The following is a 24,211-nucleotide window of genomic DNA, read 5'->3' as shown; positions in this document are numbered from 1 at the left end:
ATGGCCTAGTGGTTAGAACGCGTGACTCTTAAGCGATGATCTTGGGTTCAAGCCCGGGCAAGCACCACTGAATTTTCATGTGCTTAATTTGTGATTATAATTCATCTCGTGCTTTACGGTGAAGGAAAACATCGTGAGGAAACCTGCATGTGTCTAATTTCACTGAAATTCTGCCACATGTGTATTCCACCAACCCGCATTGCAGCAGCGTGGTGGAATAAGCTCCAAACCTTCTCCTCAAAAGGGAGAGGAGGCCTTAGCCCAGCAGTGGGACATTAACAGGCTGTTACTGAAATACGAAAAATGAAATTTTCAATTACTACACATCTCAAATATATTGAAAACACAATACAGTTAGGAATAATTTGAATAGTTTATGCAAATTTGTTAAATTTAATTGGGGCTGTAAATTGCGATGTAGCGTTAAGCCGATTACAGCTAGGCGTCGCTTCGTATCTTTAGGCCACAAACGAAGTCGTATTTCTTTTGTTTATAACACAGATTACTTTTAAGTGATTTATAATAACAATCATTATATGGATATTACTCGTTAATAAAGAATTACTTAGTTACTATAGGTACTTATTTTAGGTAGAAAATGGTAAACAAGATTCGGTATTTAAATAATAATTTAACTTTACAAAATACATAATATATTTAAATATCTTTAATTAGTTCTTCTCAAAACATTCCAAGCAAATTTTTTAACTCGAAAGAAATAGTAAAGAATGCAGAAATAAATGGTACCCGCGATTAACACGACGATAGACAAAAGATAGGAGTTATTAGCTAAAGTCATCACAAGAGAAGATGCGAGGAACACACTCATACTGATCACATGAAACACGAGATACCATAAATGATACTTCATAATTGGATGACGTCGTTTACGAAAACTAATAATGAGCACTGACGTAGCCACGAACAGCTGCATGTAAAGCAACCCGAGCACGAATTCCACTATCACTCCAGTTATACTTTCTAACTTCAAGTCCATTTTTTCTGATGTCAACAATAGTAGAACAGCTGAAAACACGATTATTGGTAAAACAGCCGATACTGCTACCATTATAAAAGTTTTTCTCAATTGTGCGCAATGAGAACAAGGTATTTCACTTGGATCTTCCAAAATAATTGACATTATCAATTAAAATATATGAGTATTAATCGTTCAAGGTATTATTAAAAAGTAACAATATAGCAATATTATGTATTGCTTCAGGTGTCAGCTAATTGAATTGACAGCTTTACAGAAAAATATATGAAATAAGAAGTTTTTGCTATTAAATTCAGGTTTGTATTTAACTTTTTTTCTTTCATATTCTTATTTATGTATTTAATATTAGTTGAATGCTATCAATGTTTAAAACATGTTACGAACACAAAGCAGAAAAATGAAGTCCATTAATGCTGTTTTATAATAATTATTATTTGGCTTAAAATATTTTATTTACTGGCGAAGTAGTGTTTGTTTTTTCCTTATCTATACATATAAATAAAATTGAAGTGTCTGTCTGTGATTTCAAAATAACTACTTCTTTTAAAGTTACAAATACGATTTCTTATCCTAACTGATTCATCAACGCAAAGCCTAAACCACATGGGTTAGAAACTTGAAATTTTGGCAGTTGATACATTTTATGATGTAAACACCCACTAAGGAAGGGTTTCTGGAAATTTCGTCCCTAAAAGGTTAAAATAGGGAATGAATGATTGTGTGGAATCCCGTCATTTTCAAAGTTAGAGGCAGAAACAAATAAACATATATTTCAGCGTTTTTGAAAATCTACCCCCTAAGAGGGTAAAATAGCAGTAGAAAGTTTGTATAATGATTCTGTAATTTTTGATGTAAGAAGAATGATAGTTAATATTATATTAATGCTTCTAAGAAAAAAATAAAGGCATACGTATTACATTGATTTCAGAAATTCAACCCTAAAGGGGAGAAATGTGGTGGAAACATTACTAAAAATATAAAAAAATAGTCTGATCTGCTTGAAATATACTATTTATGATTCATGATAAATCATAATGGGTCACCTGATGTTAAGTGATCACCACCGTCCATAGACATTTGCGATGAAGAAATATTAACCATTCCTTACATCGCTAATGCGCTACAAACCGTGGAAACAAAAATGGTATGTCACTGGCTCACTTATCCTTTTAACCGGAACGCAACAATACTAAGTATGGCTGTTGCACAGAAGAATATCTGATGAGTGGGAGACCAAAACCCTACCACCGTTTAAAAAAGGTGCTTCGATTATTATTTATAAATAAAGTTCATTGAATTAAATAGTTTTGTTTAATCTGAGTTTAATAGAGTAAACAATATATTGGTAGGCTTGCTCATTTACACTATTAACTATATCCAAAGGCGTGGATAGATGCCGGGGTATTTAATCAACGAAATCGTAGATCGGAAGACATGTATGAAATATTTTTTTCTTCAAGCCATTTAAGTCACTATAAAATATATTAAGTGAAACTACAGGAATTCACAGAAAGTTTACTGATGATTTTAAAAAAATAATCATCAATCTAAAAATTAAAAAAAGAACCCTTAATATAGGTACTTTTTTAATTATAGGTTTTTTTTTCTTTACTTATACTTAAGCGCGACCGAAGCCGCGGGCAACAGCTAGTTTTTGAATAAAGTATGACGTTAATATACTTTTCTTAGCTCGTTAGACGATCGACGACGACGACTATCACGAGACGGTCCATGAATTAGCGCCAGCTGACGAATCATTTATCATAAAACACACTTATCTAGTATGCAAGTTCATATTGCAGTATAACACATTAACGTAAAATATTACAATGTTTGCATTCATTAAAGCGAAACAGATTTTAAATGTACCACATTGTTCTTTCATAAATGGTAGTAGGGCTACTGGTGGTAGGGCTTTGTGCAAGCTCGTCTGGGTAGGTACCACCCACTCATCAGATATTCTACCGCAAAACAGCAATACTTGATATTGTTGTGTTCCGGTTTGAAGGGTGAGTGAGCCAGTGTAATTACAGGCACAAGGGACATAAAATCTTAGTTCCCAAAGTTGGTGGCGCATTGGCTATAAGCGTTGGTTGACATTTCTTACAATGCCAATGTCTAAGGGCGTTTGGTGACCACTTACCATCAGGTGGCCCATATGCTCGTCCACCTTCCTATTCTATAAAAAAAAAATACATCTTCATCAATTATATATATACGTAAATACGTTTTCAATAAATAAAGTCATAAAGGTCTAACAGTTTATTAGGCTAAAAGATTTTATGCATTTAATAGAAGAAATAAATTAACATTATTAGATAAATTTAAAAATATATATATATTGTAAATAATTCTTATATATCCATAATTACTTAAATATGGTATTAATTACCAATATATTAATCCTTAATGTGTGTTCGATACCGAGCGATACGTTTTAATCATATAATCAATAAATAATATGGATTGCTGTGATTGAATTAAAGTAAAATTATGTTTTATATGAAGAATATGAGTCATAACTTTTTTGATAGATTTGCTATGATTTGCATTTATTAATATCGATATGCAAACATTATTTTTTTGATATTTTTAGCATTAAATATAAAGGAAGGTGATAAAAATGATATTGATATGATATTCGATAGGTACTGTACTTTAGAATTGCACAAAATGTATTTGAACTATTATAAACAAAAAAGAATTGGGAAAAATTTCGAACACTCTTTGTATAATTAAAATGTCAAAAATAGAATGAATTTCAATAATATATTCTTGTTTATTAATTGATATATTGATTAAATATATATTTTTATCTTAGATAATAGGTCTATGGTAATGTTATGAAGTGCTTCCGAGTCGATCGTGCAAAATTTTATAGAATTGTGGGTGACTTTATTTTGAGTTTCTATAGAATATCATTGAAAAGGTATAACGATTCAAATATTTAAAAAAAACAAAATAATAATGTCCTCCAGACCGATTTCGGCCACGGCAGTCAATCTCAAGACAGATTAGGCAACTACGTAGGAGATGTTATAGTGCATAAGTGTGTGCGCAAACACAGGTGCACTCTCTATTACCTAAGTCTCATAATCCGATGGCATGGCAATCCGACTCGACTGGAAAAAGTTTAGGCGTAGGACCAACGGCTTTACGTGCTTTCCGAGTCACGGGATTGTACACACTTCCAATTTCCAGACTCCGGGCCGCTACTGAGAATTTTCGGACAGAAAAACCCAATAACTTTTTACTGGCCCGACCTGGGAACTGAACCCAGGACCTCCGGGTCTGCGGCCTTACATCAAGCCATTAGACCAACGAGGCAGGCGATATAAAAAATACATAACCTAAACATACAAGACATTTGATCGATATATTACGAAAATTAAATGTCTAAAAGTTTTCTTTTAGATCATTAAGTACTCACCGGCGCCGAAAATCAATGTTATATCAATTAAACTTTTTTGATTTTTCATATTTTTGATGTGATAAAAAACAAATCAACAATCATGTTTATTAAGCGTGTTGTTGCAAACGAGTCGCTAAAATAATATTTTTATCATTTTATTATGATAAGAACGCAGCCAGACAAGGAGATGGGGCAATGGATAGAGCAATATTATTCTTAGAGTATCATAAATATAATCTACTAATCACCACATAATACCTTCACATACGTAAATTAAACTAGGACGATAACATCATTTAATGAATATTTTTGGACCTGTTCTATGTATTTAGATACAACGGAGTAGAATTCCGCAGATAATTTTTGAGCTTTGTCCATAAATAATTTTAAATCTTTTGTTAAAAACGTAACTAATAAATAAGACTACTCAATAAAAAGGAAACAGCCTATAAGTGCACTACCATGCTGAATCTGCCACGTGTATCGACCAACCCGCATTGAAGCAGCGTGGTGGAGTAAGCTCCAAACCTTGTCTTCAAAAAGGAGAGGCTTTAACCCAGCAGTGGGACATTTACAAGCCGATATTTTATAAATACAATACTTTTACTCATACAGATTAAAAACAGCTCAATCATTATTTTTTGATTTTCATGCAGAATATATAAATATTGGTTTATTTTATTAAAATATCGATGTTATTATTATACATTCCGGTGGTAGCTTTATATTTAATAATACCTTGTAAAATTACATTTCAATAAGTATGAGCCAACTTGAATAAAGTATGTATATATTCATTTTGATTAAAACGTCTAACACGATTAAAAGTTAATACATTAGTAGTCCTTAATATACGTATACGTTATAATATCCTGATGACCAATGTGCTACTAGATGCTGGACCTAAAATATTTTATTTTCATTTACGAATATCGCTCATTAATGTAGTCGTGACCAACATGTTATATGTTTGGTATTGTAAAAGCAATACCACTGCTATGTATCCATATTCTAATTTTGCCTGTAACCATCTATTTGTACATCATTTAAATGCTATAAAATATTTGAACTAAGATAATATTTAAAAACGCATCAGTCAAGTGTGAAAAACTTTGCTTTGCTGTCGATAATAGATAACAGTCAATTTTATTATTGCGTCTGTAAGCAATTGCAGAATATCGTAGTAATAATTATATAAATTGAGTGCAATGAACTTAAAATTTTATGAATAAGATAAACTTGTTTTGTTGTCTACCGTACTCCAGGTTGTAAAAAGATATAAATGTTGGTCGTTGTTTGCGAAATGCGAAGCTACCCTATAAATATACTCAGACCGTCTAGTCATAACACTCTTGAGAGTCCAAGTGTTTTAAAAATTTTACTGCGCATTTTAGATTTGTCAAATAAACACGAATAGGTGCTTATCATATTTAGTTTTTATAGCAAAATTTAACCAAAAAATTTTATTAATATTTTTTAAGACCAAATTTTTGATTAATTTTATTTTGTAATTTTTTTTTTTTTGCTAATTACTGTCCTCGACTTCATAGTAGATTTTTTACGTATTATTTAACCTCATTTATCAGATAAATGGAATTTGAATTTTATATCAATATATATATTTATATATTACATTACAGATTTAGATTAGCGTTACGTTTATGTAATTCAAATTAAACAACCGAATCTATTGATAATGAATAACATTACACTTAATTTCTTCTGGCACTTTCCCAGAAAATAATTATGCTTATTTTTCTGATCCTGTTTTACAAGGGACTAGTTTTTACTGGATCCACTCAATGGAAAACTAAACGCTAAATTAATAGATAATTTAATTCACGTAAAGAAAATTAGGACCGCTTAAGGTGCTTATAAACGATAGCCAATCACTACTACTGCCACCGTCACCTCCATCGTCCGTCGTCTCCATAGCAAGCGTAACGTCTACAGGTTCGTACTTACTAGCGATGAGCTGAGGTGGCCGTAAGAAGTAGGCAGGTAGTATATGGAGTAGTTAGTACACTTTTATATTAAGCCGCAAGGTGCAGGCAAGCGCCACTGAATTTTACGGGATTAATTTATGATGATTTAAGATTATTCATATCATGCTAGACGGTGGAGCCAAACACCGTAAGTCGAACTGCAATTTCACTAGTAAAAATAAATTGTCACAAGTGTATCCAACCAGCATTGGAGCAGCGTAGTGGAAAAGTTTCAAACCTTCTCAAAAGGAGAGGAGGGTGTAGCCGAGCAGTGTGACATTAACACTTAACTTCCTATTAAATATATTGAATTTTGCATAATAGTCTATGTGATATAATTTGGATAGCGTCAAAAAGCCACAACAAAGACAAATTAATTAGCGGTTCCTGCTCTTTTCAGTTCATATCACTTTAACAGTGACAATATTTTACAATATAATATGTGCGTGATAGACCGGAAAAATATAGAACAGTACAATTAAACCAAGATTAATTTATTAAAATGATGGTAGATTTAATCTGAGCAAATACTTTTTCAGAACAATAAATACGATAAGGTAATTTAAACATTTGTTGTCTACATTTTCGTTGCTTAATCTCTCTGAACTCAAGGTGTGATATAATTATTATTATAATTTTTTTATAAGTGAATTCTATAGGCATTGTCACTAGTTACTAGTTATGCGTAAAACAGCATAATTTCTATATTCATGTTTTGATTTTAATTACGAGTACAACTATGGTCTAGAAGGCAGTCAATTTGTAGTTATATTTTGTTCGTTTTTTATTTATTATTTTATTAAATATAAAAATATTGAAAACGTCTAATATGTTTTTAGGCTGGTATGTAAATAAATAAACTATTTAAACGATTTCAATTTAAACTTAATAATGTTTCATCATAAACATAATCATATTATACTGGCGTGTCACGAGTATATAATATACGATCTAAATATGGTAAAATAATAGTGGATTTTCTAAAATTTCTATAAATCAAACCCCTACAAAATGATTTCTGAATAGGCAGCTATTGAAAGCAGCTTGTTAATAAAGATTTATAAATTGTACGAATTCATACAACTATAGAATTTAGTTAACATCAAATAAACAATTTTTTTAAACATATTATGCAAATAGTTCGGACCAATTAATTATACAAAATACAAACATAAATCGCTTGTAACATTACCTGTTACAAGTTTAATCAAAAACAAATGATTGTACGAGTGAAGAATCTTCTCGCTGTCGCTCGTAAGTACAATCAGTTTGAATGGGAACACTGAAAGGTTGCGTGGGCCTAGTCAAGCTGAAACGTGACTCTATATAGCGACACCTGTGCCTCTTATACCTCGCCCTTGTTAGCTTGGCTTTAAACTCTTTTTTTTGTTGCCTATTCTAAGCATAATATGGAACACGACGTTACATTCAATATTTATTTAGTAATTGATATGATTAATTTTAAAGTGCTGCCTCTCTTGAGGCTTCTCTCGGTACAATCTACATTCAGAATCTGATATGTAATGAAGATTCATATGCTAAAATGAAAAATACATAAATAAAAAGTGAATATTTAAGTAGGGCGAAATAAAATGATATATAACCAGTGAAGTACCTAAAACATATAATTGAAGAGATTATATATGTAAATAATTATTTTTTTGATATTTACCTGAGATTATGCGATAAATATACTGAAATCAGTAAAACAAAATTAATTTATTATAAAAATAGACGCCCAGATAAACTTATAATACTTACAGACATTTAGGTATGTGTATATAAATATCTATGAGTTAATAAAAAATAGTCTAAATGTTCGGCAAAGTTTTCCTATTAAGAATCTGTTATCTAGTCAGGCTTTTGCAACATGGCGGATACACTGACCTTCCAGCTCAGCTCTCATATTGTCTTTATCACCAGTAATTAGATATGTTACTATAAACCATGAATTGGTGGTTGTCTGTCTTTCAATGTTAAAAAAATATACGAAAATCTTTTTAGCACTCATATCAACTTTATTCTACACGTGCTGAAACTTCACCTATTACAGTAAAACTTTGTTTCCTGCAGTACTTAGCTCTTGGTCGCTATTAAAAGTTATTCATTTAGAAGTAAACGTTTTACACCGGACTGAAGAGCTTTGCCGACTTCGACAAATATGTAAGGTCAGGGCGTATCCCTTACACTTCGGTATACTGACGAAATGCATTTAATGCAATATCGAGATTGTTTGTTCAAAGAAACAACTACCGATCTTTAAATTTGTAAAAATACTGCTAGGAGTTGAAAATTTTTAAAAGTTACATTTTGAAAAGGTTGAAAGGTTTTTATTAAAACAATACTAGCCGAGTTAAGCTATTTTTAAATCTTAATAAAAAATTTTATTACAAAATCATATTAACTGCTAACGGTGCCCGCGGTTTCACCCGCTTATTACTTAAAAAAACACTAAGTTTTATTTTCGTGGGATATTAGTATCTCGGAAAAGTCGCCGGTGAAAGCTGGTTACAAGTGGTTGTGCGAGGCGGGAAATGCCTTAAAAATCACACTGTTGCGGATTTCCAGACATCGAGGTGGTGAGGATGGAATTTTGATATAAATATAAATACCATAAAATTGTTACTTGTGTACAGGCGCCACCCACAGCCCAGGCCGTAATGTAGCTTTACGTGCTTTCCGAACCATGGGAGTGTACATAGTTTCAATCTTTAACAGAAAAACCCCATATATATTTATTGGCTCGACCTGGGACTCTTGAACGCAAGACATAGGGATCTTTGGCTTTATATCTGGCCTTTAGGCACGCCTCAAACATATGCTGGGCAGTATCCTGGTCCGAGCCAAAGTGGAGGCACATCGTCGTCGCTACGCGTGAAATTGGAATAATCGTTTCATGTTTCAATATTGTCATTACAATACATATGTAATTCAATGAATAAAAATGTTTTATTAGATAATATTAAGACGGAAGTTGAAAAAAAAGATTAAACATTTATGATAAGGTGATATGAATCAAAATTGTAAAAAATATATCTAAACATCATGTATTCACTTACATTGATTTCATAATGCATCGAAAAAGATTTTAATGATGATAGTAAATGCCTTTGAAACATCGACAAGATTCTGCTTGTTATCTTTATAAAAATTTGATATTGTGCCGTTATGAATTTTTTATTATTAAGATGTATCACGTTTTTATTTACTTTGAAAAGGAAACGCTTATTAATTAAAATATCGTTTTGCACACCTGTTTAAATTAAATATAAATGTCCTCGTATTAAATTTTGGTTACGAAGGCCAATATGAAAGAAACTAATTAACGAATATATCTAATAGATTTCCGTTATGTAGGTACAGAAATGTTATCAGAAACTAGTGTCAAATAAAAGTACATTTAAGTTTTATTTACAGACCCCTATATAAATGAAGTCAAGACCAGGACTAGGTCTTAAAAGGAAAAAACCCAGAAAATTTAGGCTTAGAATTCATTATTTACTTATTTACTTTATTTCTTATATTTAACATTGACATACAAACACAACATATACTTGATAAACAATAAACAAGATAAGGTACTTTTTGGAAGATCGGAATATAATTCTTACAACCTTCTTTTTATAAAATAACATAGAAAAATCAACAAAAGGAATAAAGAAAAGGAATTTAAATAAATGATTCCTTAAATCTCACAGTAACTTTTGCCCTTATAAAATATTACAACTTTCTTAAAGGTAATGGAGGTGAAAACGTCGATCAAGTCGAAAAGGTAATTGGACCTGAAATTTAAATTGGAGACGGTAATGAAAATAGAAACGACGGAGTCGCCGTTTCACCTTAAAATTGCGATGATAAAGTTTCTGAAAGGAATGTACCGTTAATTAGGATTAGGAAAAAATTGCATGCTTTATATCAGATATATGTTGAATAAAGAATATTCCTCTGAGAATACAAGATGTGCATTACAATAAAATGTTATTTTAACGATTGTAAAATATTTTCATTTTTGTTTTGCTACTGGTGTTCAAAAAATTAAGTAATGTAATGAAGTAATGAGTTTTAATTACACCGTTAATTTTGAGCAGTTTTTCGGACAGTTTATTTATTCTTAATGAGATTGAAAAAGATATTTTATCAATAAACGCTGTTACTACTTTTGTATATTTGATGTATTAAATATATAATTTCTACATCGATTAAGCACACAGTATCTATAAGAGACATGTTTTAGATTATAAATAAAATATAAATAAGATGATAGAAAATGAACAATAATAATGTACCAAATGAACATTACGCTTATCCTATTTATAGACTTATCCCAATTTTCCAGACTTTTACGCCTACTTCTTTGATAATGTTATCGTTGCTTTGATATTCAGTGTTTGAGGCTCTCAACAAATAAAAAACTTACCTCGATTAAAACCAAACGTAGCATGGCTAAATATACGGGTAAATTGAGGAAAAATTCAGATGAACATTAAAACACATTCATATTTAGATGTGAAATAAAGGTATTGTATGAATTATATATCATGCAAAGGTCATATAAATCGTAATCAGTGACAATATTTCACAGATCAGTTGTTTCAAAAACGTCGTCGTAACGACGTAAACCTAATATAAGAAAAACGATCAAAGAATATCATGGCAATGTCTCTGACCTTACATAGTCCACTATTATCTTCTTATGATAAATTCATTATCACTACAGTTTTAAAAATACAAACGAACAAAACATATATAGTTGCGTTGACATTTATATAATACATACATAATATATAGTTAATCTATTGATAAGGATAATTTTCATATTATAAATGAAAGAATGAAGGTGTCTACTTAGTCATTTGTCAAATAGCTATGTTGGGTATAGTACCGTTAGTGACCATATTTGTTTGTGGTGCCCAGGCATTGCCGGGAAATGTGGAAAATGCATTGGCAAATGAAGAAGTTACTGACCGTTATATTAATGTGGTAAGTTCATGTGTTAAATTTTATTTACTTTTTCGATTTTTTGATATAAACAGCTTAATTCTTCAAAAATTAACAGGTCTTTTAGGCATGTTCTATAAAATTTATTAATATATTAAAATTTTCTTTATAAATAAAAAACTGTTTATGAATTTTCAGAAGCATTTTTTGTCACCCTCGGGTTTTTATATAATTAATTAATTAAATAGTATATTAAAAGTACACTATATATATTAGTCTTTTTTACCTACATACATATAGGCGAGACGTTGTAAATACTTGATTATTAAATAATATATTAGATTTTTTCCAAATTAATCATCGGTGAGTCAAAAATATATTTGTCTCATTCTAACAATACTATTTTAAAGTTAATTGAATGTCAAATGAAGTTATAGATGTATGGTAACTACTAACTATAACTATTTATGTATGTATATGTACATTCTAAATATAGTACGTAGCTGTTGATTAAAATAATTTACATCGTAATCGATTTACAAGAGTAAAAGTTATTGTTAGTTGGTCTACCTTGGACAGGTTTCATAAGTTTGATATTTATGATAGATAGTAAAAAAAAAACAAATATATTACTTAGAATTTTAAGCTCGTGATATAACTTTACCCCAAAAAATATATAAGGATTGTGCTATGGATACGTCTTTGTAAATTATCTTAAGTTAATTTAACGCTTCACGCCACGAATTCCCTAAAGCCTAAAGGTTATTCTTTCTTTATCTTCGTCTCATTCTTATTCACTCGTATTATTATTTCGTGATTGTGTTCTGTCATGTGCTTTAAATGTATACTTCAATATAGCTTTTAATTTTCATTTCAATTTAAAAATTGGAATGTGTCTAAAAATTAAAACTATTAAGTACAATCACGTTCCAGAATGAGATATTTTTTCTAAATAAATATATGAAAAAGAATTAAAAGTAATCGATCAATATAAAACAAAATTAATATCTCCTTTTACGACAATGTTATCAATACGAAGATTTTAACGATTAGTGTTGGGATAATGAGCTTATAAACGTCTATAGACGTATTTCGATAACCTGTAAGCGGTATATATGCGTATTATATTACTTAGGTACTTTGAGATAATATGTCACATCAATAAAATTAATTCTCTAAATTGAGTATACACTCTTCATCTCTTGAGGAGATCAAATGTCGGTTGATGCATTCATATGCGCATCATAGCAATGCATGTGTCAGATGAAATTGCTCACTATGTTTTGTTTCAACGCTGACCAAGAAATTAGTTTGAAGCACAAAATAAGCACATGTAACCTCAATGGTACATGCCGGTAATCTTTAGATTCGTTTAAGATTCACTTGTTCAAACTAAAATCAATCAGCACCTATCTAGTGCGTAACTTATACCGGTGGGTATCCTACATCATAGTTAGATCAAATGTTTCATTGTAGTTCATAATGAAGGACGAATTAGAATGTAATGATTACAGAAGAATAATTTCTTAATTTGTGATGACTTACGTTCACCAAATATGTTATAAATAGTATGGTGGAAGCGTGAAAAATAAATAATTTACATTAAAATTTTTGCTCTTATCTTATCAGTCATTAAATCATATATAATATTATTAGTAATATTCTCACAATACTGTGCAATGTTCTGCTACTTACTGCTCACATATTGAGATAAATAAAAGTAAATTATTAGCTTTTTTTAATGATGGCCATCTAACCTCAATAATCCTAATTTATCAAAATATGTTTAAAATCAGTCAAGGTATATCAATATAGTATAAGCTTTTTTACGTGTAGATGGGTAGATATCATTTTAAATCGCCTTAATATTCTAGTATTGAGACAATTCCAAGAAATCATGATGCAGATACGAAAATACGTACTCGCTAAATAACGTTATAAATAAAAAAAATAGTATTTATGGTCATCAAAATTGATTAATCCTAGCATTCTAGTTTTAAAATTTTAATATCAACAAACAATAATTGTATTGTAATTCATAATACGCAAAACTTAAAAACTAAAAGTTCGTAGATTTAAATTGAAAATGACATGTATATTATTTCGAAACATAATAAATGTTTTCTAACGCTAGACCATTTATATTACAGGAAGAAAGATTATTAAGAGATGGCTACTATTCCGAATCGCACACCGTAGTAACAAGTGATGGATATATGCTTGAAGTAAATAGGATTCCTTTCCGCCGTCATGAAACTATAGATAATGCTACGAAGATTTCCAAGCCCGCTGTGTTATTGATGCATGGTCTTCAAGGCTCCGCGATTTCTTACGTTGTTTTAGGCATAGGTCGCGCTTTAGGTAAAAGTTATTACACTTAATATAATCATGTTTTTTTATTCGAAACACTTTTAAATATAAAATAAACTAAACAATTTTGTGTAATCACCACGCGTTGGTGACACAGTTCCCGCTAATTTCGTTGTTATAAACAAAAACTGATACAATGTTGTGTTATTTTTTAAAGACTTTCTGAATAATTGCAAACAGCAGAAAATATATAAATTAATAACTACTCCATAAATAAATAGTCGATTATATTATATCTTTTATTACTCTCAGATAGTTTTGAATACGAAGAAAGTGTCTATTTAATGTCTTCTAAATTAGTTTTTTTAAAACTAATCTAAATTAAAATAATTATTACTATTGATGCCTTTAAACCTAATTAAATCAACCTGTTAATGCTATTATCTTAGCTTACATTCTGGCGGAAGAAGGTTACGATGTTTGGATGGGCAACGCAAGAGGTGTTCTAAACTCACGTAGACACGTTACTTTGGATCCTGATGTGGACGTAGAAGAATTCTTCGACATCACCTATGAAGATATCGGTATGAAAGACCTGCCTGCAATGATCGATTACATTTTGGATGTAACTGGAAAATCACAGCTTCATTACGTTGGGCACTCACAAGGAGGCACTGCTTTCCTTGTTCTTAACTCAATGCTCCCGGAATACAACCAAAAGATCAAGTCAGCTCATTTGCTTGCTGGTGTCGGTTATCAGCAAAACTTCCCTAACAGAATTTTGAGATTGCTCGCAATTAACACTAATCCTATTTACGTAAGTATAATAATTTATGTTGAACCTTTGTAACTTTTTAATGAATATTATTATGGCAAATTTTGTTGATTATCCTAAATGTTAAAATATTTCATAATTTCAGTCTTATGCCTTAAGGAAAGGTATCATAGAGATACTGGGACCTGAATGGAACAGCTTTCTTAATGGCGATGAATGTGATGACGATAATATTGAAGTTTGCGGTCTTTTAATAATAAAGGAGATTATGGTATGTATAACATGGAAAATAAGACAATAAGAACAGTGACATCAACTAATAATCCTAAAGTATTGTCATCGTACAGATATGTCATTCCATTATTTATTACTTTAACAATACTTTACGAATTTAAATAAAAACTAACAGCATGTTTATTAAAAATATTCATAGAACGGACTTTATTATTTAAGAATATAAGCGTGCGTGTTTATTTGTGTATTTGAATGCGTGTATATCAGACAATATGAACAGTACCATCTAGAGTGAATAGGTATCTTCTAGGCAAGCGCGCTCCATCTTAGACTGTATCTCACTTTCCATCAGGTGTGATAACAGTCAAGCGCTAGCCATTTAAAAAAAATATAGATAATAAATAGTTCTTAGAATTAAATATTTTAATGAGCCTATATTAAATTGAATTTGATAAATATCCTCTAGATTAATTTACGACACAATTTTCAGGGTGATTTGTTCGTTGGTCTGGAAACAGTAGCTGGTGCCTCGATCAAACAATATGCTCACTATGGACAGAATATTCGGGCAAAATCATTTAGAAGGTGGAACCACAATCCTGTTATGAACATGATCAAGTATGGATCTATCACTCCTCCTCAATATCGCATAAGTGCGATTACAATTGACGTTACTATGCATTACACACTTAATGATGCACTTTTAGATGAACAAGATGTTATTGATATGGCTAAAGTTATGCAAAATACCAAAACTCGTAAAGTACCGCGTGAAACTTATTCTCATACAGATTTCGTTATTGCACCTGATTCTAAAGAGTTAGTGTACGATTACATTGTTGAAGCTTTCAATAAATATGAACGTTAAGTCAAATTTAACACTAATAATCTGTTCTTAATAAAATGTACAATTTTTACTTTGGGACTAAATAATCTATTAAGTGTATGATAGGTTTATGCACAATATCCTGTAACCCAATGTATCCTACTGAATTATAGGAAGAAAAATTAAAATAATAAAAAAGAATATATATTATACAAAGCTGATATTTTTTATAAATTAAATTATTACTTTATAAAATATTTTTATTTATTTTTATCATTTATGATCTTTGATTACGAACACTATACTAAATAATAACGTTACCAATAACAATTGAATCAGTTCCAAGCGGTGTAAACCTGATGCTACACTACTAAAGCTAACATTTATAATTACACTTTAAAAATACGAATCGATTGGCCAAATGATCTCCGCCTGTTCACAGCCAGCTATTCATCCTGCGCTAGAATATATTGCACCACACATTCTTAGCCATTTTTCTTGTAGTTCAAATATATTTAAACTTCCTTGTTGTGTAATGGAAAAGTTAAGGTTTAAATTCAGATATAGAAAACTTGAATGATATAAGAATTAAAAAAATTGGGAGACCCGTTCTATTATACATCCTTTTTTGATATCGTTAATCGATTTTTAAAAATAGTCAGAACAAAGTAATCTATATGTAAAAAAAATAATAGCGGTCAAGTACGAGTTGGACTTATCTGTCAAGTGTTTCGTACCATATAAAGAATATGAAAATAAAAAAGAGATAATTCTTAATTAACATAAATAAACCATAAAAATGTAGAGAATCAAATAACTATCTAACCTAAAGTAAATACTTTACTACATTTTTTATTCTAGTACGTACTGTAGTCCCTATTGCAGTATTTATACTGCCAATTGATCTTGCTTTATTACACTGACAAATCAGTGATATATAGATTATAGCCAAACAATTCTTTTTAAAAATTTTATTAATTTAATTGTTTAAAATCAGGATAAAAAATTACGTATTATAAATATATTATAAAAACGTCTTTTTTCGTCCAGTAAACTGGGTAAACTGTTTTCGTCCAGTAAATTCGTATTACCTAAGTAGGCTGCGAAAGAAAGACAAACGTGAGAGAGATTCTTTAAGAGTTTCGTTTTTTATCATATGGACGAAATCTTAATAATTAAGGATTATATCATTTATGAGAACATAAAACCAAGTTGTAAGAATATTGTATACGATTTAGTAAGGTTTAGTTAGTTAGTTCACATAAAGCACTGATATGCATAATTAATAGAAATTTGTATCCTAGCCTTGTCCATGTCAATGAAATCCATTAAAAGCACTTGTATGCAGTTTACAAACGAACGCGTCATAATATGAGGTCGGTCGTCATTAATTCAATTCGACAAAGTCCATTAAATCTGCTCGGTGATTTATTCGTATCCGCTGACCCTTTCCTTTCTGAATCGAACATCGAAGTTTGATATTCAATACACCTAAATGACTTGGACACTTTTTCGATCGTCATAACTCTCACCTCCGTAAACCATATACATTGTAAAATGAAATACCGAATAGTAAATAAAAAATGTTGAAGTTAGGTGAATATTTATAACGTACTAAATTATTCGTTTTATTCTAAAACTTTGGTAAGCAAAAATATTTACTGTCAAAACAGAGAGAATGATAGATTTTGTAACTGTTGAAAATAATAATAAAGGTTTTAATTTACTTCAACAGTATACGTTACTAACAATGGGGAATACAAACAAATTAATGTTTAATTTTATAATTTATTCCCACACTATATATAAATATTTAATTAATATACGGTAGTCAGTTATAAAGAAAGTTTTTTTATAGAATAGGAAGGCGGACGAGCATATGGGCCACTTGATGATAAGTGGTCACCAACGCCCATAATTAATATTGGCATTGTAAGAAATGTTAACCATCGCTTACATCACCAATGTGCCACCAACCTTGGGAACTAAGATGTTATGTAATTACACTGGCTCATTCACCTTTCAAACCGGAACACAACAATACCAAGTATTGCTGTTTTGTGGTAGAATATCTGATGAGTGGGTGGTACCTACCTAGACGAGCTTGTTCAAAGTCCTACCACCAGTAAAAGTTACAATTAATTTAACTTAAAAATAATATTTAAATATGCTATAATCAAATTTTCGATGAGACGTTCCCAACAGGAATATATATATAATAGATATATAATTGTCTGGTTATCAATGCACTGCCTAATTCATAATATATAGAAGCCGATGAAATCTACTTTTAACTTTTTTTATTTATAAATATATATTTATGAATATTAAGACTTCTATTAATTTATTACATGCATAATTTAAATATATTAGTAAGGTGTAGTCTTATTTACTGATAGAAAATCTAATAATTAAGTGAACCTTATTTACTTTACCTGTTTGGTTGAACTGTAACCAATATTAAGCTAAATAGTCATGTGGCTCACTAAGTTGTAAGATGATATATCATATTGCAGACTTAATACACCAAAGAGGTGACGGGGCCCCTTAAACGACCGTTTCACTTTATTCTCATCGCTGTTTTATTTCGTACCGTATATTCTCTATGCCATCTCTCAAAGGACAATATTGTGTCGATTCCCGTATTCACAAAGCTGTATATTTTTCGTAGGACCAAAGAAGATTCATTCAAATGGAAATTCAACAGAACACAGGAGGTAGTTCTTAAAATGTTGAAATTGAACTCAATTTGTGAATATCGTGAGCAGTATCTTTGCGTTCAGTGTATTCGTTTCGTGAATTCTTCTCGATTCAAAAGATACACTTATACAGTATGGGACTCAATTATACAAAAAATAATACCTATTAAAAACTGACAACTGGTTAACTAGTTTTCGCCCGCATGTGAGATGGGGAGGTGTTAGGTTCCCCCTTACCTTGGTTGTAGGGTTTAAAAAAATTTGCATTAAATTGTTTAGTTTTATCTTATTTATAGTTTTATAAGATAAGAAGGGTTGTAGTTTTTTTCTCTTAATTGCCGCTGCTTTTTTCTTATGCAACTATATGTAGCATGACTTACACAAATATATCGTTGTTCTAGCAAATGTAAATACTACACCTAATGTAGTATATAAGTAGGCATTACTATAATTCAGTATATAAAAATAACCCCTTACAACATGTATGCAAATTTTCATGATAATCGGTTGAGTAGTTAAGACGTAACAAACAAATAATCATTTTCGCATTTATAACATTATTAAGGAGTAATATCGTCTTTAAGGCGTTGGTATATATTGTATTAGTTCGGTATTTGTCACAAGACGCATGACTGTCAATAATATTTTATTTTTTTTTGAATATTTTATAGATTAGTAGTCTTATCTTACGTCTTTATATGTTTTTAGCATTTCTTTTTTCAAGATTTGTTCGTATCTACAAGAATATAAGATTGTATGATTAATTGCATTGCTTTGTCCATATGTTGTAACAAATGCTTTCTGTTTATTCCGTATAAGCGTCCAAGTCACGTCACTGTTAAGTAAACTAAACACGTGCGTCCGTCTGTCCGACGTTGGACTTTTGCTCTCACCGCAAACTTCTATTTATCATCGAATACTGTCTAGACAAATAACCTATTAATTCATGTTACAAATAACAGTATCAATATTGTTATATAACTGATCGCAGATCTATTTATCACTCATTCAATAGTTATGTCACCATACCTTTGCCGTTTAAAGGAGTCAGAATAAATACAGACATAAGAGACATTGGCGGTGGCGGTCCATTGACAGTGTGCGAAATGTTTTATATTTCTTAAAAAAAATTTTTTATAATCGATCGGTGACCGCTTTCCGTCTGGCTTATTTGTTCTTCTCTCATTTTTATAACGCATTAACGATGCAAAGAGTGGCTTAACCCTCAGTCTACGCTAATTTCTATGCGCAGCGGTGATTAAATTCTCTCTTGTGGCCCATTTACCAAAATTTTATTATAGTGTTGTGTTTTAAAGTTTTACTTTTCTGATATTCTCTTCAAGCTCCTTTAAAACTCAATTTGATCCTAGAACTTGATTAAACTGATAAGAATAAAGAAAGTAAATGAAAAAAGCGCTTTTTAAAAATTTACACGCGGAATGTTGGTAATAAATATTTAAAGAACAATTGCCATTAGCGCGTAGCATCGTCATAATGGAGCAATAAAGAGTGTCAACAGAAGGTTGTGAAACACCAGCTTATAGAGATCTCTGAGGACTTCTTGTAAAGAATACTTAAGCAAAGACTGTTACGGCTTTTAAAAGTGTTATATGGCTCTTATTACGTGGTCGTGTTAAAATGCTCGTAGTCGCTATCAGGGACATTAAACGGATAAATACCAACGTTCAGTGAAGCGCGTAGACCCTAATGAAGGAAGTCATATTAAGAGGAAGTCGTTACGTGCAAAGGCGTCGAAGTCTGCAGATTTCGCGCCTTTAATATTTTAAGAAAATAAATGTGAAACTTTATCGTACGCGAAAAGTATAACTAGAAGTATTTTAAAAGGGGCAGACACTTAAACTTAGTAAAAAACTAAAATTCAAACAGCCCAGGCTAGAATATTACTTTATCATTGGAGCTCGGGAGTTTCGAGTTAAAAACTATTTAAATTTATTTGAAATGAGTGAAAATATAGTTAAATTTAAGGTTGTTACGGAACAAACGGTACACGAGGTGTATTCACACATTCGTATTTATTTGAACGCGTCCGAGTGCAACGCTTCCTCTGCAGCAATGCGTTAAAAATTAACTCCGCCGGCTGGTGAGCTTTTGTTGCGAATTTTATTATATAACAGGGTCGATTTTAGTTCATGAATAAAATAACATTTACTTCCGACTGATATAAATACTGATATATGATATGATAAAATAGAAAACGTTAATTTTTATTCGTAGATATTCTGTCCCGCAATTTATATAAAAAAAAATGTGGCGGAAAAAGACTGGATGCGACAGGCAGAGAACCGACAGCTTTGGCGCCCTTTGTTAGAGGTCTATATCATCCAATCGCAATCTACTGCTGGGATTGCGATTGGATGACGACGACATAAACACACTTCAAATCATCAAAATGCTTATTAATTTATTTTTGTATGTGTTTTGCACCTAATTGCACCTTCCCGTAATTGCTGGGTTGCATTAGATAAATAATGAGTGAACGAACATAATAAGAATAACAACGCATATTCATTTTTATTACTATTATATTTATCTCAGCACATTTCTTACTTTCTTTTAATGCTGAAAAAACGCGTTACGCGTTTTCCCCACAGTGGGGGACAGGGGTATGTGGGGCTCGCCGGTGTCCAAGGCACGAGTGCACCCCGAACATCGGAATACCCACTAAAAAACCAGCGGTAACTTTCCGTATTAACGAGGAGCGCCACAGGATCGCTTTCATATGCTACCGTGACAACTACCAAAGACCTTCATCAACGTTTCGCTAATGTTTATTACATTACTATATAACCGCCATGAATGAAAGAAACCTGTAATTGATAAACGATAATTGGTTTAATATAATATAAGTAACTGTGGGTACTGACTTCAATCATACATTTTTAATCATTATTTATATAAAAAATATCATTCGTCATATTTTTATAATAAATATTTTGATATTTGCAACCGCACTTATATTATTACAATCCTTAAGCGTAATAACTTTCATCTCTCGATTGAAATATCGGCTTGTTTTGCGTTTCTTTACGACTCAGTGAACTTACATATAATTAGATAACTATCTCCTTATGCAAACACTTTATTTCATGGGATATAGAGTATTTTATTTGAGCGTGTATATTAATAGTAAAACGGTGTACAAAAATTATATATATTACATAATACATTTAAATAAATATCATACCTTAACTTATAAACAAAAACGAGAAATGTCACGCCCTACGACAATGACCTCGGTATCCCTTCCTATGTGAGATTGGACGATACTAACATAGTTACTTACGAACTAAGCATTGTCATATATCGGCTAGTCACGTGACATGCATTCGTAAATAATCGACATGGAAGTACACAGAGGGTTGTGTACTCAATCTTAGTAAATCTAAGTTTCCGATCTGACATCGATCAACAGTCAAGATTTTTATCACAATTTTCTTTTATAAATATGACGGTGATATTCTGGCGCCGTCATGGTTCGAGACTATGAATTTTTAGACGAAAGTGATTGTATACTTTTCAGAAAATTCACTCTGGATCGTCAAACGGGCAACCTCGTGTTTGAACGACATCGGCGGATCGCCGTTAATATTAATTACGTTTGAATTATATACATAAAATGGAATTACCTAATGCCTTTACCGATACTGCACTTAAAATGTATCAATATTGTGATAAGCGATTTCCAGCCCGTGCCTCACCGTCCTATCTGGAGATAATATCTCACCGCAGGCCACGCCTCTGTATCATACGTTCTTTGCTCAATATTAAAGTTTAATCTACTACTTGCCTAAAATTAAAATTTTATTAGCAAATTTTACAAACATAGAATGTTAAATATTTTATCAAGTAAGTAAATAAATATGCGATGCGTTTAGCGATTTTAAAATCATAGATTTCGTTAAATAAATGCACTTGTCGACGTATTTTCCACTGATATTTGAAAATAATTGTAATTCATATATACAATGTTTTAAACAAGGAAAACGTGTAAAGTCAGTATAAATATAATTTTATCGATGACCATTAAAAAATATTAGTTAAAGGTGAAGATTTCTAGCGTAGTGCTATTGTCGTACAATAAAAGTCATCAGTCATTAACAATATAAATGCGAAAGTGAGTTTGTTTGTTTGTTACGATTTCACGCTTTAACTACTGAACCAATCATCTTGAAATTTTGTATACGTGTTGTCAGGGGTACACAAAACGACGTAGGTTACCTACGACCTCCCCCCGGAAACTAGTATTGTATAATTGTTCAAAAATAAATTAAAAGAAATAAAAATAATTTAATTTATCTTTCTTGTTCGTTACCATTAGCGAATCAATTGAATGATCGATATTTAAATCAAAAGTATTGAATTTACACTATATGTAATCAAAATCGTTGGAAAATCGAATGAATAGTCGAAATCAATGAATAGCTCGTTAATTTCGCTCTAAGAGCTCTCTTTCCAAAGACCACAATTACATGACGATGAAATGAGATGTGACGTAGAATCGGTCCATTAATTAAATTGCAAGTACGTAGTACTGTTTACGTTATTTCGTTAATGGATTCATGTTTTACCAGTGCACGGAGCAGTGCAGACATCTACAACACCGTTCTCTATTAAGTGATTCTCCCGTCAAACTGAAGTTGTATTATGTTTTACTAATTATTGAAGTTAATTAGATCCGTGTGATTGTTTTTTGGGTTATGTGAGAGAAGAAAGATATGACAGATAAAAAGACAAAGAGAGCTATATAATTGTTTTGTATAGAATGTTGTATTATATTTTCATTGAATGAAGGTCATTAAAAGAAAAGGAATTGTGATATAGTTTTATTAATAATATATTCATAAACATTATAATATTCCGAAGCAAACGAAAGTGGAGTAAAAAAGCGATGTATATAATACATAAGGACCAATTAATTATAATCTTTTTTTAGCAAGTTTCACTTCTATCACGTGTACGGTGCTGAACGCACATTCTTTTAGGTGGAGCCCAGTTATGATGAAAAATGTTATTTAGAATGCCTTATTTATTTTTAAGATATATTACACTTTATTATAACAATTAGATAATTATAACATTGTGATTTGTACATAAACAATACTTATTACGAAAATAGGACACAAAAAATTAAATTAAATTAATTTTTTGACAATGGTTAAATATTTTATTATTACAAAAATCAATACTGAACCTTAAAACCAATAATTGCGTGATAAATCGATCGTTCCTTCATATTTCATATATCGAAAACTTTGTGTCACGTCGTAGGGGAAGGGTTGTTATTGCATTAATAAAAAAGGAGGAAAAAGGCCCTAAGAAAATGTGTAAGAAACAATGTTATTGTTAGAGGGTGTGTTATTTATCTTACGTGGTGTTGATGTGTTACTTAGCACGCGTAACGCGCAGTTTAACCTTTCTTACCTTTCTTTTCGCTCCACAAAACATATCATACTAGTTACTCGCTGACTTTTTTCTATTTGAGATTATTTTCTAAATACTAAGTGGTGATGGCCTAGTGTTTAGAACGCGTGTTTTTTAACACAACTGAATTTTCATGTGCTTAATTTGTGTTTATAATTCATCTCGTGCTTGACGGCGAAGGAAAACATCGTGAGGAAACCTGCATGTGACTAATTTCATTTAAATTCTGCCACGTGTGTATTCTATCAACCCGCATTGGAACAGCGTGGTGGAGCTCCAAACCTTCTTCTCACAAGGGAGAGGAGGCCTTAGCCCAGCAGTGGGACACTAACAGGCTGTTACTCTAAATATTAAACTTATTCTAACATAAAACTAAATCATGTACCTAATTGTTTCGCGCTAACACAATAATTACTCACATTCACACTATCTTATTCTATACATACCTAAGCATTAGAATTACTTATTGATAGTTAAAGTAAAAACTACCATTACCTGAGAAGAAGCGGCGAAAGAAACCCAGTGTTTGTTTTTGTCTAATTTTGTAATTGTTTACATATAAATATCAATATTAATATACAAATAAATGGTAC

General features: G+C 31.0%; 2 protein-coding genes across 3 annotated transcripts in view; one reads left to right on the top strand and one right to left on the bottom strand.

Moving 5' to 3' along the window:
• The window catches only part of LOC126769371 (syndecan), a 248,851-nt gene that overhangs the window by 116,700 nt on the left and 107,940 nt on the right, over positions 1 to 24,211 (bottom strand). The gene's annotated exons all lie outside the window — the stretch shown is intronic.
• On the top strand, positions 11,240 to 15,740 carry LOC126769216 (lipase 3-like). The gene is made up of 5 exons (XM_050487855.1): positions 11,240 to 11,374; positions 13,483 to 13,693; positions 14,092 to 14,459; positions 14,563 to 14,688; positions 15,142 to 15,740. The coding sequence occupies exons 1-5, from the start codon at positions 11,261 to 11,263 to the stop codon at positions 15,517 to 15,519; spliced, it is 1,197 nt and encodes a 398-aa protein (XP_050343812.1). The 5' UTR covers positions 11,240 to 11,260; the 3' UTR covers positions 15,520 to 15,740.

Source organism: Nymphalis io, chromosome 1, assembly GCF_905147045.1.
Source record: "Nymphalis io chromosome 1, ilAglIoxx1.1, whole genome shotgun sequence".
NCBI lineage: Eukaryota > Metazoa > Arthropoda > Insecta > Lepidoptera > Nymphalidae > Nymphalis > Nymphalis io.
This window is presented reverse-complemented; position numbering and strand designations above follow the sequence as displayed.